General features: G+C 43.8%; 1 protein-coding gene across 3 annotated transcripts in view; it reads left to right on the forward strand.

Annotated features, from left to right (window-relative positions):
- The window catches only part of ROBO3 (roundabout guidance receptor 3), a 414,329-nt gene that overhangs the window by 270,612 nt on the left and 128,552 nt on the right, over window positions 1-15,165 (forward strand). For all 3 annotated transcript variants that reach the window (XM_040326160.1, XM_040326161.1, XM_040326162.1), the window contains exon 2: window positions 2,049-2,375. In XM_040326160.1, the coding sequence (XP_040182094.1) occupies window positions 2,049-2,375 (327 nt within the window). The remainder of the gene's footprint in view (window positions 1-2,048; window positions 2,376-15,165) is intronic.

The raw sequence follows: 15,165 nt of genomic DNA on the forward strand, positions 1-15,165 counted from the left end.
TTGTGAGTACCGTAAGTGACTGGTTTTCTTTTTGTTTTGAACAAAACCTGTTGGCAGAAATGGATAGGCTGTCTAGTACTGAATCACAAATATCCCAAAATAACCAAAGCTTTTTCTGCATTGCAGTTTGACCTGGTTAAAATAATTATATCACACGTGAGACTTTACCTCTGCGGCACAGAATCTAATGTAAGGGGGCTATTCATAGCCAAGGCCTGAAAAGCCATACAAAACTGCTAGAAAGTAATTATAAAATCTGCACACAGCTCGGGATAATTAGCAGCTCTAAGAAGCTTTTAAACCTAGAAAGCAATTAGACATTCTCGGTTAATACGGCTTTTCGTGGATTATGCTTTTGTAATATGCAGTAATAAGTTCTAATAACTTTAAGGAGTATTATAACTTGGCAGAATGTGTTTCGTGTTTTTAATGCTTTTCTAAGCAGTACTGAATTTCTCTATAAAATGGGTTCATAATTCGATTGCAAAATCACTTTATAAAAACTAAAATTTTCTGCAGGGATAAATAATTTAATGGCATCCCCATTCCTCTGATCTCAGAGTTTTTTCCTTATTCTAGCAGAGATGGGTAAATGTACAAAAAGATTGGTCTCCCATGATGCTATAAGAATGTTTTATCCTCTACGTAATTTAAGGAACATTCATACAAGTACCCTTTATGGCCAATTACTTTTTTTTTAAATGACAATAAAAAACTCTAAAATCTCACTACAGTCTGTTTTTAGTGTCACATTTTGAGTTTCCCCATTACTCTTGATGAAGCGATGTCAGGTTGGGGATTCGGTACAGGGCAGACAATATTGTTCTGGCAAGCAAAATGGTTAAAGCTATATGACCAAATGTTTGTGGCCCCCTCACCAGCAAACCTACACTTAAAGTGGAGGTTCACCCGGATATGACAATTTTTAACCTTAGATGGATGCTCATTTTGTCTAGGGGAATCGGCTAGTTTTTTTTTTAAATCAAAGCTGTACTTAGCTTTTTAGAGAGCGATCTTCTCCGCCGCTTCCGGTGTATGGGCTGCGGGACTGGGCGTTCCTATTTTGATTGACAGTCTTCCGACGGTCGCATACATCGCGTCACGATTTTCCGAAAGTAGCTGAACGTCGGTGCGCAGGCGCCGTATAGAGCCGCACCGACGTTCGGCTTCTTGTGACGCGATGGATGCAACCGTCGGAAGCCTTTCGGAAGACTGTCAATCAAAATAGGAACGCCCAGTCCCGCAGCCCATACCCGGAAGCGGCGGAGAAGATCGCTCTCCAAAAAGCTAAGTACAGCTTTGATTTTAAAAAAACTAGCCGATTCCCCTAGACAAAATGAGCATCAATCTAAGGTTAAAACATTTTTTTGGGGTGAACTCCCTCTTTAACGTATGTAGACACCCCCTTCAAATGATTGAGTTTAGGTGGCTCCAGTGAAGGGTACTGTTCATAGTACAGTATACAAAGATATTTTTGAAAAATCTGTTCTGCCAACCATTTTTGGGAAGGTCCTTTATTTTTCCAGAATGACTGTGCCTCTGTGTACAAATACAAATGTGTTGATGTGGAGGAACTCAAGTGCCCTCTACAGAGCCCTAACCTAAACACTGATGAACATCTTTGTAATGAATTGGAACGCTGATTGTGAACTCACAAATTCCCACAGACATTCTCCAAAATCTTATGAAAAAACCTTCCCAGAAAAATGGGAGGCAATGTCATTTTAACGTCCATGGTTATGGAAAGGGACGTCCAGTAGGCTTATATAGGCTTTCAGGTGTCCACAAACGTTTAGCCATACAGTATATAATCTGTGAGGGTATCGCCCTTTTCAAGGTTTGCTCATTAGTTACATTTTATAACTCCAGTAGCTGTATATTTTGCATAGCCTTTTTAAAAATAGGGGCATAATTCTATTATTTTTAGGGAAAAAAATGTCATGGCTTTCTGTGACGTAAAACCTGTGGACCAAATCTGTATAAAGTCTTCTTCTGAGATACACGAACGGTATATATTGACTTTTTTCTTTTTGTTTTGTATTGTTCAGGCTCTCGTCCCCGTTTGGAGGATTTCCCACCAAGAATAGTAGAACATCCATCTGATCACATAGTTTCTAAGGGGGAACCGGCAACACTGAACTGCAAAGCAGAAGGTCGTCCCACTCCCATTATCGAATGGTACAAAGATGGTGAACGGGTGGAGACGGACAAGGACGACCCTCGTTCTCACCGCATGCTCCTGCCGAGTGGTTCCCTCTTCTTCCTCCGCATTGTCCACGGACGAAGAAGTAAACCAGACGAGGGGGTTTATATCTGCGTGGCGCGAAACTACCTGGGAGAATCTGTCAGCCGGAATGCATCTTTGGAAGTAGCAAGTAAGTTTTATGATTTGTCTGTTTGCCATAACTATTGCCCATCTTCACCAAAGTTGTGGTGGTAATACCTGCACATGATGGCAAAAAGAAATGAAACATTTGCATGCAAGGATGGATTCATTTATTTTCTTGATTCAGAGGTGGCAATGGGGGCATGACCAGTCCCAGTATATATAGTTTTAGAGTATTAAACTTGGCATTTATGTTTTTGGATTGGTGAAGGGAGTAGTAATACCTTTTTTGATTAATGCAGAGCTGAAATTTAAGAATTAATTTACCTGCTCTGTTTGGCCACTATTATGATTTCCACACATCTGCTACATTATATCTTGGAGGGTGATGCTATATAGCTCTGTAGATTGCTGTACCAACCCCATCCCTTCCCCACCACCATCTGCTCACTGGACTATAAAAAAACATTGGTAATGTATGTTTTTTCTCCTTAAGCCTGCCTCAATTGTATCCCTCCAACCCCCACTGCTTGAAACATGTTAGGATCAAAACAATGCCATTTTTTAGAGCCTACAAGATTACTTTCTTGTCTCAGCCTGATGTATGGCTTGAAGAGATTTTTTTTAATACTGTATTTATTGGCATATAACACGCACTTTTTCAACCTGAAAATCGAGTCCAAATAGTGTGTGCGTGTTATACAGCGATACTGGGCTGCCTCGGAGGGAACGTGGAGGGGGGTGGGATGAGGGCTGTCGGATTACATACAGCGAGAATCTCCCGTTTACTTAGCGGCCTCTGTAACAGGAAGTCCCGTCTCCTGGGCCAGCATTGGACCAGTGTTCTGTCTATCATAGAAGCCGGTCCAAGAGGTGGGTCTTTGTATTAAAGAGGCCCCTGAGTAAACAGGAGATTCTCGCTGTATGTAATCTGACGGCGCTCATCCCCGCCCCCTCCCTGTCCTCTCTAAGGCAGCAGTAATCTGAGGTGAGGCTGCAGATGGGCATTGGTCAGGCTGCATTCATGGCAATGGTGAGGCTGCATATGGGCATTGATCAAGCTGCATTGATGGGCAATTGTGAGGCTGCAGATGGCATTGATCAGGCTGCAGATGGGCTATGGTGAGACTGCATTGATGGGCACTGACCCTTATTTTGCTTCAAAGTTCTCTATTTAAAATATAATTTTTTTTTCCTTGAAACTTACCTCCTAAAATGAAGGTGTGTGTGTCTTGTTCAGCTATGAAGGCCAGAAGCCAATTCCTAGATTAGTGGTTGTAGTCGGATCTTTAGTGGAACAAAATCCTGTTATGGTGTGCCTTATGAAATCTCTTGCTTTCTGCAACAATTTTTTTTTATAGATCACAGCAGCACTGTGATGAAATGGATGTGTATGTAGTTCAGGTACCTATATCACTTTTCTCTAAAAGCAACTTAGCAGGCGTTGGCATGAGCTATTGATTTAGAATGAAGAAATCTTGCTTATAGGATTGTTTTAATAGAAAAGCTTGAAGCAGAAAATGTCATTTTTAATAGTTTTGCTTTGGAGCAGAGATTGTTGATCAGAAAAAAAAGTTTAGCTTTAGCTGGAAAAAAAAAATAGTGAGGCCTTTTGACGCTTTTGAGCATGTTGGAGCTTTGTTCCACAGAGGCTATAGATCCAGAGACATATAGGCTGGTTCTCTATGTGCAATACATTACACATCAGAAATCTCAAGAGATATCACCTCATCCCTGCGAGGACTGTTAGACGCTGATACGGCTGGGAGAGGCCGATCGACTTTTTTATTGATCTTTCTGCAGAAACGGTTATTTTCTGTGGAGTCTGCTTCTCATTTCGTCATCCTAACGGTTCAGGATGACTGAGTGTGTGTTTCTCTATTCTCTCTTTTGCAGTCTATCAGTGACCCCTCAGGGACTGACTTTCCGTCCATCACCATTTATATCACTCTTCCATTGGGGTAAATGAGAGATTTTCTACCACATAAATCATTCCAGGGCTAAAATGACTCAAAATGGTATCTATCTATAATCTATCTATCATGGTCCATTATTTCCTATAAGAATCCTGCTATCTGTAGTTTTTAAAACAGGTAGATACCCAAACTATATGAACAAAATGGAATAGAAAAAAGTATTCCCGTGCTAACCAAATCTAAGGGTCAGGGTACTGCAGCAAACACTGAAGGTGATATCAGAACCCTAATAAGTATAAGCATAAAATATATATATATGAACAAAAGTTGTTGGACACCTGACCTTCACCCCCAGATGAGCTTGTAGTACATTCCATTCCAGAACCATGGCCATTAATATGGAGTTGACCACCTTCTGTGGCTTTTCCAGCATCCAATCTTCGAAGAAGTCTTTTGCATGGTTTTGGAGTGTGTCCTTGGGAATTTGTACCTAAATTGTAAGATTGAATGAATGAATGAATGAATGAAAAACTTATAAAGCGCGGCGCATGCGAACTGAATCGCTTCTGGGCGCTAGTTGTTCGTGTCTCACTCATGACATCAAAAGAGCAGAGTTTTGATCCGTCTTCTGAAAGTCAGGTGGTTTTCCTCCAACCGAATGCTGGTTGGTAAAGCGTTCCATAGTCTAGGACCCTGAAAAGCAAACCTTCTTTCTCCTTTGGACTTGTATTTGGTTTTTGGTACCCTGACCAGATTTTGGTCGGTGGATCGCAGAACGCGATTCGAATTGTGAGGTTCTGAGATTGAGTGAGATTGGGTACTGATGTTGGAATAGAAGACCTGGTTCAGTTGGGTTTTCCAATGGTGTTCTTTAGGTTTGAGGTTGGGGCATTGTGCAGAACACTTGAGTGATAGATAGATTATAAATGGATGGATAGATACCATTTTGAGTAATTTTAGTCCTGGACTGATTTATGTGGTAGAAAATCTCTTTTACCCCAATGGAAGAGCGATATAAATGGTGATGGACGGAAAGTCAGTCCCTGATCAAACAGACACAAAGCCAGCTCCATAAAGACATGGTCTGCCCAGTGTAATTTTGGCTATATAGTTAAGATAGAGCCGATTTGTTTTCCTGACCAGTATTGTCTGTACTCGCCAAAAGCCCACCCCCAACATGGCTTCAGTAGGGGTAATGGAGAAATTCAAAATGTAAAAGTAAAGTACATAATGTAATGGCATTGTTAATGTTTTTTAACAAGATAACACAGTCATGTTTTATTATTTTCTCGATTTCCCTTGATGAAACTGCATTGCATTGTTCTTTACCCTGTGTACAGTTTATAATTCATTAATCTCAAACAAAAAGACTTGCCAAGACTACTTGGAAACAGGCCGACATTGTACTGACCAAGAGTCTGCACCATCACTGAGATACAGAGCCACCTCCAAGTATGTACAGTATGAGACAGGCCCTCTTTATTTGTCATTTCCTTCCTACTTTGGTTTCCTACTGAATCATCTGGTTGAAGATGGAGAAGATTCTGAACAGGGTATCATGGCGTCATGCAATCAATCAGCGCAGAAGGGGTCAGAGGTCACTGTAGTGTTCTGCTGACTGTCCCTGGGCTGTGGGTGACCTCTCCACAGCTTGGTGACATCTATTGATTGGCCTTTTTATTGTTCTTCTCTTACAGTAGTAAGCAAAAGCTGTCCGCCTGTTTATTTTTATGGCCAACAAGCATCATAGAGGTGTTATCATGGGTTCTTGTTGGTGGGTGCCCGTTATATTTTCTGCTTACCTCTGATGTCTGAAGGACAGCTATGTAGCTCAATCTCTCTTGATAACCACTCTGAATACAGAAATACTCCCAATATTGATAACACCCACCATTCTGATTCATTACCCAACCATTGCAAGTGGTTGATAACCGTATATGGCCAATGTAGGCAATGTTCTCAGGTCCGTCTGTATAATTGTGCCATTAGGGAGAGCAGTGCATTGAAGACTCTGGGAGAAATGTCACCTCTGTTGTGTATAAAGGTTTACCCAGACCAGAAGAGTCAACCCAGCTTTGGCGACAGGAAGATCCATTGTGGTTGTGTGCGTTATCACCTGTCTGTGTGTGAGTAATGGACGCCCTTATTGAGGATTCTGGGTGTTCACTGATATGTGTTCATGTTTATAATCTCTGCCTGTTTATCTGCTCTGACCCCCGAGGACCTGTAACCTCCTGTGCCTCCTCTCTGTAAGGTGAGCCCTTTGTCTTCGCTGATGTGTCACCAAGGTAAAGATCTACAAAACAAACAGAATAGAGGGCCCTGGGATCCCAGACTGTCACATGGAGATTAATGAAGGATGGATAGGTGTGGTGACCATTCCAGGCGACAGCAGGATGGTGGCGCCATCACTACCCTCTGAGCAGATGCAGTATTTCAAAAATTTATGTAGCTTGAATAAAATTGCTAAACTCATAGGGCCAAATCCACAAAGAAATTACGCCGGCGTATCTATGGATACGCCACGTAATTTTTAAGATCCCCCGTCGTATCTTTGTTTTGTATCTACAAAACAAGATACGACTGAATGAGGGCTCGATCCGACTGGCGTACGTCTTAGTACGCCGTCGGATCTTAGGTGCATATTTACGCAGGCCGCTAGGTGGCGCTTCCGTTAATTTCCGCGTAAAGAATATGCAAATAAGCTAGATACGGCGATCCACAAACGTACGTCCGGCCGGCGCATTTTTTTACGTCGTTTCCGTAAGGCTTTTTTCGGCGTAACATTACCCCTGCTATATGAGGCGTAGCCAATGTTAAGTATGGACGTCGGGCCAGCGTCGAATTTTCCGTCGTGTACGTAAAACCTTCGCGAATAGGGCTTTGCGTAGAATGACGTTCACGTCAAAAGCATTGGCTTGTTGCGGGTTAATTTGGAGCATGCGCACTGGAATACCCCTACGGACGGCGCATGCGCCGTTCAGAAAAAACTTTATTTACGTTGGGTCAAGACGTATTAACATAAAACACACCCACAACTTAGCCATTTGAATTGCGCGCCCTTACGCCGACACAGTTACACTACGCCGCCGTAACTTACGGCGCAAATTCTTTCAGGATACGGAAAATACGCTGAAAGTTACGGCGGCGTAGTGTATCTGAGATACGCTACGCCGGACAGAAAAATGCGCGGAGGTACGTGGATCTGGCCCATAATCTATGTTCATGTCTAGCTAGTACAGTATTGGGGTTCACTGACTTTTTTTTCTGTGGGTCTGCAAGTTTGGAGGGTCCAAAAACTACAGAGAAACATGCATTGAGATTTCAATGCTTGTTCAAACACAAGGAAGACATAAGCTCACTAGCTTTGGTAAGGCTGTTCTGAAACAAACAGGCCTCCCCCGCAGGGTACCTGGAAGCAACTCAAAGTATAGAAAATATGGGCACCTAACCAAAAGATGAAAGAGCCCAGTTATTCATAATTCAATCAAACAAAAACAGCCAAAGCGTTTCGGGGGCAACACAACTCCCCCTTCCCCGGTTCAACAAAACGAGCATAATGCAAAATAAGGGAAAAACAATAATAAAAAAAAATGTATTACATTTTTTTTACAAAGGCTTATGAATGAGCATAACATGAATAGTAAAAATATTTACGAAAAAAGTGTTCTTCTGTACTTTTATGCCGCGTACACACGATCGTTTCGACTGATGAAAGCGGTCTGACGGACCGTTTTTCATCAGACGAACCGATCGTGTGGGCCCCATCGTTTTTTTATCCATCGGTGAAAAAACGTAGAACTTGTTTTAAAATTATCTGATGGTTAAAAAACCGATAGAAAAAAACCGATCGTTTGTAGGCACGTCCATCGGTTAAAAATCCACGCATGCTCAGAATCAAGTTGACGCATGCTTGGAAGCATTGAACTTCATTTTTCTCAGCACGTCGTTGTGTTTTACGTCACCGCGTTCTGACACGATCAGTTTTTTAACCGATGGTGTGTAGGCACGACTGATGAAAGTCAGCTTCATCGGATATCTGATGAAAAAATCCGTCAGTCCGTTTTCATCGGATGAACCGATCGTGTGTACAGGGCATTATACATATATGTGCACATAAGCCTTTATAATTGTTTTGTTTTTATTATTTTTATTACTATTGTTTTTTTATTCATTATGTTTAAGGGGGAGTTTTGTTGCCTCTGAAGTGCATTGGCTACTCTTTTTGATTGAATTATAAGTAATTAAAAGCATCTTGGACTCTTTCATCTTTTGCTTGGCACCCATTAAGTTGATTATACATGGCTGGGGAGCTTATAGGTTGAGCTCCAACAGCTTTTTAATAGGACATAGGGATTTTATCGCTCCACCTGAGTTTGCAGCTTCACCCACCTTACCAAATCAATCTCTAAAGAAGGCAATTAATGAGGGGATTATGGGCGGATATGTCTCGCATTTAAAATTTAGGCTTGAGAGTACAGAAGGTCCAGCTGAAGCGGTTTTTTACTAAGCACAGGAAAATCTATTGCACTTTAGCCCTAAAGAAAACATATATATGGTTTCCGGTGGCAGAGCTGCTGATTAATATTTTTTTGTGGGCTGCTACCATATAGATTAGCTGATCTTTTGTCTGTGGATGCTCTGCTTTAAAATCATGTGCCGTAAATAGGAGGAATGCTGCTCCAATAACCACCCCATCATTGCACCATTATAATTGACAGCACGGACGGCATGGTTCCTATTTTCTTTATTTTCCTGATTCAAACCTACTCATCTATGGCAGAGTGGTCACACAGCTCCAATTATTTTTATTAATCCTGCATATGTATAACTGTTAGAAGAACCTAAAGTTGGGTTTTGGATACCCAAGAATTAGGAGCAGCTGAGAGATCTTAGTACATATAGGATGGAGATTTTAGTTACAGTTAGCGTTAAAAAAAAAATTGTAAGTCTTTTAGAAGCATATTTACACTTATCCCTTTCCTATAAGTCTTAAACGTATCACCAATAATGCTCACCTTCTACTAGCATACACAGCATCCGGGGGTCAGATGAGATTTAGAATCCCATTTCCAGCGCAGAGTCCTTCCATGTCCAGCCTGGAATCCTCCCATGTCTAGCGCCAACTCCTTCCCATGTCTAGCGCCAACTCCTTCCCATGTCTAGCGCCAACTCCTTCCCATGTCTAGCGCCGACTCCTTCCCATGTCTAGCGCAGACTCCTTCCCATGTCTAGCGCCGACTCCTTCCCATGTCTAGCGCCGACTCCTTCCCATGTCTAGCGCCGACTCCTTCCCATGTCCAGCGCCGACTCCTTCCCATGTCCAGCGCCGACTCCTTCCCATGTCCAGCTCCGACTCCTTCCCATGTCCAGCGCCGACTCCTTCCCATGTCCAGCGCCGACTCCTTCCCATGTCCAGCGCCGACTCCTTCCCATGTCCAGCGCCGACTCCTTCCCATGTCCAGCGCCGACTCCTTCCCATGTCCAGCGCCGACTCCTTCCCATGTCCAGCGCCGACTCCTTCCCATGTCCAGCGCCGACTCCTTCCCATGTCCAGCGCCGACTCCTTCCCATGTCCAGCGCCGACTCCTTCCCATGTCCAGCGCCGACTCCTTCCCATGTCCAGCGCCGACTCCTTCCCATGTCCAGCGCACAACCCTCCCCATGTCCAGCGCACAACCCTCCCCATGTCCAGGGCACAACCCTTCCCATGTCCAGCGCACAACCCTTCCCATGTCCAGCACACAACCCTTCCCATGTCCCGCGCACAACCCTTCCCATGTCCCGCGCACAACCCTCCCATGTCCAGCTCAAAATCTTCCCCCGTCCAACGCGGAATCCTCCTCTGTCCAAAGCAGAATACTCTAATGTCTGGTGATTCACTCTCTTCCAGTGCAGTTTCAGCACAATAAAACCTCACCATCGCTTCCCCCCATTTAATTGTGTTTACCCATTATGTTCACACTCCAGCGAGCCATTCCTCTACACACAAAACTATTATCCGCAGTATTTGACTCTGTGAATTGCCTGATAATATCAGTAAATATATCTATAGTCCGCGTTGTGTATAAACAAGCTGTAACGAGCGGAGATATAAAGACCAAATTGCTCCATTTCAGTTGAAGACGTAATGATTCTGGAAATGGGGACGTTTGTGCTTTACACTCAAATAAAACTCGCCCATACAATGCTGCGCTTTTTTATACTTCAGAATTAATGAAATGGGATTTGTCGGATAAAAACCTTTTGCTTACACAAGTACTTTTTGTGGATGTTTTTCTACAAAAGTTCACAGAACAAGTTTCAGTGAAACAGATTGTAGATAAAGTTGTCATCCTGGGTAAATAATTGTTTTGCTTTTATGTAGAACAAAATGTGCCTTTTTTTATCTCCAGCTTCATAGTTTTTTGCCTGATGTGTTCGGCAACGAGGGAACGTGCAGATTAAAGCCAAATACTAGCCAGCTTTTTGTTATCGAAAGAGCAAAGAGCAGGAAAGGGCTTTGGTTCTCTGTCAACCCCTTCTAGAGAGGGGTTCCTTGCACCTCCTCAACTTGTGGAGAGATCCTGGGTCCACTGGACCCTTCGAGGTGTGGAGGTGAGCATCTGGTTGGTGTTTGGTAGGGTTGACCTGAAGAATTTGATATTTTTTTGTATACATTTGTAGAGGTTGTTATCCTCCAAGGAGATCAACTCACAGGAAAAGCACACTATGTAGAGAACTGGTCATGGTCTGAGGCTTCTGCTTCTCTGGCGACTTGTACTAGGTTTAGGGTCAGGAGCACCTAAAATATGGTCTTCTAGCCATGTGATTTGTGCAAGTTGTACATTAAAAGCATCAGATGCATACAATACATTTCGAAGGGGAAAGGCATCCCCCTTTCTTCAGGACTTGCATGTATGTTTCATCATGAAAATAAGAATTTCACCATAGGCCTGTTATCTGCAGTATAGTGTAACTTCATGGGCATGAAGTTGGCTTTTTTTCCCTGAAATCCATTGGCTGTATTTGAAGCTTGTATTAAATCACTTAATCACCTGTCTAGATAATCTAGACCACAGGTGTCAAACACAAGGCCGCGGGCCGAATCCAGCCCTCAATGCCATTTCATGTGGCCTTTGCACCTCTCCTGCAGCTGCAGGAGAGCTCCAGCCCTCATCTTAGTCCTTCTCCATACCCCTACTTTCTGCTTTTAAGCAATGCATCCAGCTTCTTCCCAGCAGCAGCACAAGGAAAGTGGGGTGCACTGTGATGAAGGGGAGAGTGGGAGACACAACTTCTGATGGTGGGGTGGCTCTTGACATCTAATGTAAGGGGAGGGGATGCGCTGGACATCTAATCTTACAGATGCAACCGGCCCTTTTGAGAAAAATCATAATGCTGATGCGGCCCACGATGAAATTGAGTATGACACCCCTGTTCTAGACAGTGGGCGTGGAGCCTTGTATAGAAAAGTCGAAGGTGTTTCTGATCATTAAAAATTGTTTATTTAACCCTTACCAATGTGGGTCTCTTTTGGTTCCACACGTTTTGTGTATGTGAGGATTGTGACAGCGCGAGGTCCTGCCACTGCCACAAAGGTGCACAGGATTCTTAAAGTTAAAGTTTTAAGGGCTCTGGCGTATTGATTCCGATTGGAGAAGACTGGCTCGTCTGCGTTTCTTGAGTTTTGGTAATCCCAGATTAGGGTCTGGAGCTTGGAGACTTCAAAAAATTTAGTTGTCAAGAAGTCTCCAATCCTGTGTCCAGGTCTTACTGGAGACCTGCAAGCTGCGTGAGTGTAAAGGTGTGCAAATTTGTTATACGAGAGGCCAGGCCAAAGTTCAGGGCTCCCATCAGGAGACAGTTGTGTGCTCCGTCCAGGAGACAGGTGTACCCCCATTAGGAGAGGTGATCCACTCAAGAGACTGCACTTCAAGTTGGAGAGATTCCATAACCACAGGACTGGTGGACTGGGAATGCTGTCAAGAGGACTGAGAGAATCTGTGAGTCTCCAAGGGGTAAGAGAGCCCGGGTTGCCAGTAGATCCCATATTGAAAGGTCAGGGAGTGGGCCTGTGCAGATGGATGCTGTTACCAAAGGCTTTGAGAGCTAGGTCTGAAGGACCCTGACAAAAGCAGCTAAAGAGAAAGCCAGGGGTATTTGCATTTTTGTTACCTGGTTTTATAGTGAAAATCCCCTGCATGTTCAACTATTTTCTTGTGGACTTCCATTTTGTTTAATAAAAGTAGGCTGGCAAGCGCTTATAGTAACTACAGTTAGGACTGGCATGGACTCACTGATACCCATCTGCCACTCAGCTGGACAACCCCTCTATCACGGCATCTTATACCTTGCGGTATTGGATGGTCTCTGGCTTGCACCTGGATCTTTTCCTTTCTTTAGACATTGTTATAGAAGCCCTGAACATACCCAATCATGGGTCCCTAGTTCTTGTCGCCAGTAACTATGCTTTACCTAACATAATGGCCACCACCGCTGTATGTAGTACAGTACATGACAGACAAGTCATGTTCCTACCAGACATGAAGCCTTAAAAAAATGTATTCTACTTAAACCTTGTTTTGTTTGACAAGAAAAAGCCTGCCACTACCTCAAACCACCACCCGGCCATTTTTATATGGGAATTATCTATTGATTTCCTGTCAAGCCGCCTTGCATTACGCAGACAGGACGCATTTAGGTAATTTGGATCGCTCTTGGAGAAGCTGAAGCAGCATGACACTTTGAAACCCCTACGTCTAGTCAGAGATCGGACAATTGGGAAGTATCCATATTTTATTCCTCCATGTGATTTTGATAATTTTCCTTTACTGCCAAAGTTGGAGTCCCTTAATTACGACACTGGCAATAACTAGGGAGACGTATTCCCCCGCCTCTGGCGGGTGCAGAGTTTTTTTTTTGCCTGTAAACAGTATTGAAGGGATGGAGCAGTTAAAGGAAGTTATATAGCTCACAATAAACCATCGCATTTCGCTGTGTCATTAGGCACAGAGAGTCCTGCGACTGTCGGACCACCCAGAGCTAAAGTGCTCTCTTCCCAGCAAGGAGAAATGTCACCAAATGGCTCTAAATGAATTCTTTCTCATCGCAAATGTCCCTTTTTCCATCGCTAATGCGGCCTGTCTGCTTTTTTTCTTTTGCATCTTCAGAGTTCTAATGATGATCAGGTGCTTTTACAAAACCCATTTCTGGATTCGCAGTTTCACGCTGTCCACCATTCACTGAATATTTAATGTTGTATTAAATGACAACTGAAGGCTGAACAATGCGACATACTAAAAATGAAGTTATGATTTAACAAGCAAAAGAGGCCAATTTTTAATGAAACGTGTTATTTCTTAAATGTATTTATTGGGTATTAGAGGACAAAAATGAAGGTTTACTTACTGTTGTATGATGCAAACAATTGCTCCCTGTTGGGGATGCAAATTTCCATGATGGGAGACTGATGTCCAAAGATCCGGCAATCATTTTCTGTTCTTAGTTATGAATACAGTCCAGATTGTCTCGATTAGTGCTGCTTAGGAAGCAATGGGAATGTTTTACGAGGTGCACTGATAGAAGATATATGCAGTATGACGATCTATGTGGACCCCCCTGACCAACACACCTATGGGAGTTTGTTGAACTTCCCATTCCAAAACCATGGCCAATAATATGGTGTTGCCTCCTTTTTTGTAGCTATAACCTTTTCTTCTGCTCTTCTGGGAAGCAGTGGCGACTGGTGGTACAACAGTGCATAGCCAGCCACATTCCCCCCTGGTCGTGGCACCTGCACCACCCCCCACCTCAAAGTGGAGGTTCACCCAAAAAAATCAATTTTTAACATTAGATTGGGCCTAATTACGGGAAGCAGAATCGGGTGTTTTGATTAAAATCAATGCAGTACTTACCTTTTTTGAGATAGATGTTCTCCCGCCGCTTCCGGGTATGGGCTGCGGGACTGGGCATTCCTATTTGATTGACAGCCTTCCGACCGTCGCATACACCGCGTCACCAGTTTCCGAAAGTAGCCGAACGTCAGTGCGCAGCAGGCGCCGTATAGCGCCGCACCGACGTTCGGCAACTCGTGACGCGATGTATGCGACCGTCGGAAGGCTGTCAATCAAATAGGAACGCCCAGTCCCGAAGACCATACCCGGAACTGGCGGGAGAACATCTATCTCAAAAAAGGTAAGTACTGCATTGATTTTAATCAAAACACCCGATTCTGCTTCCCGTAATTAGGCCCAATCTAATGTTAAATTTTTTTTTTCGGGTGAACTCCCGCTTCAACAACTACCCCCCCGGTGGGTGGCGGTCACCTGCAAAACTTACCCAGGCAGCGCTTCCCTCTGGGGGACAGGCAACCGCCTTCCTATGTGTTTCCTTGTCTGCATCACGGCGGTGTCCTTGCCGTGCGTCTCCTTGGCATCACGGCGGTATCCTCACCGTGCGTCTCATCCCTTGGCCAGTAAGGTAGCTTCTCCTTTTGGCCAGTCGGGAAAGCGCCTTCCCCCCCATCGGAATCCATGCATCCGGCACCCTGCATGTAGATTAGGGGGCCGTACACATGGCTAGGAGGGGACGGTGCCCGTGCACCCCTTATAAACGTGCCACCCCTGCCAGGAACACTTTCACAAGATTTTGGAGTGTATGGGAATTTGTGCCCATTTGTCAGGTCAGAAACTGATGTTAGATCACAATCTGCATTTCAATTCATCCCAAAAATGTTCAGTAGGGTTGAGGTTGGAGCTCGGTACAGGCCAATTGAGTTCCCGTACATTAATGGTTTCCAAACTGTGACTTGGGGGCTAGATGCGATCCTTTGCTTACTTTTATTTGGCCCTTGGGGCATTATTTCCCCTATTGTGAGCAACAGTGGGGTATAGTTCCTGCTAGGGACACCCACAATGAGACACTAGTCCTTTTGTTGCTGAT

This window comes from Rana temporaria, chromosome 10, assembly GCF_905171775.1.
Source record: "Rana temporaria chromosome 10, aRanTem1.1, whole genome shotgun sequence".
Taxonomy (NCBI): domain Eukaryota; kingdom Metazoa; phylum Chordata; class Amphibia; order Anura; family Ranidae; genus Rana; species Rana temporaria.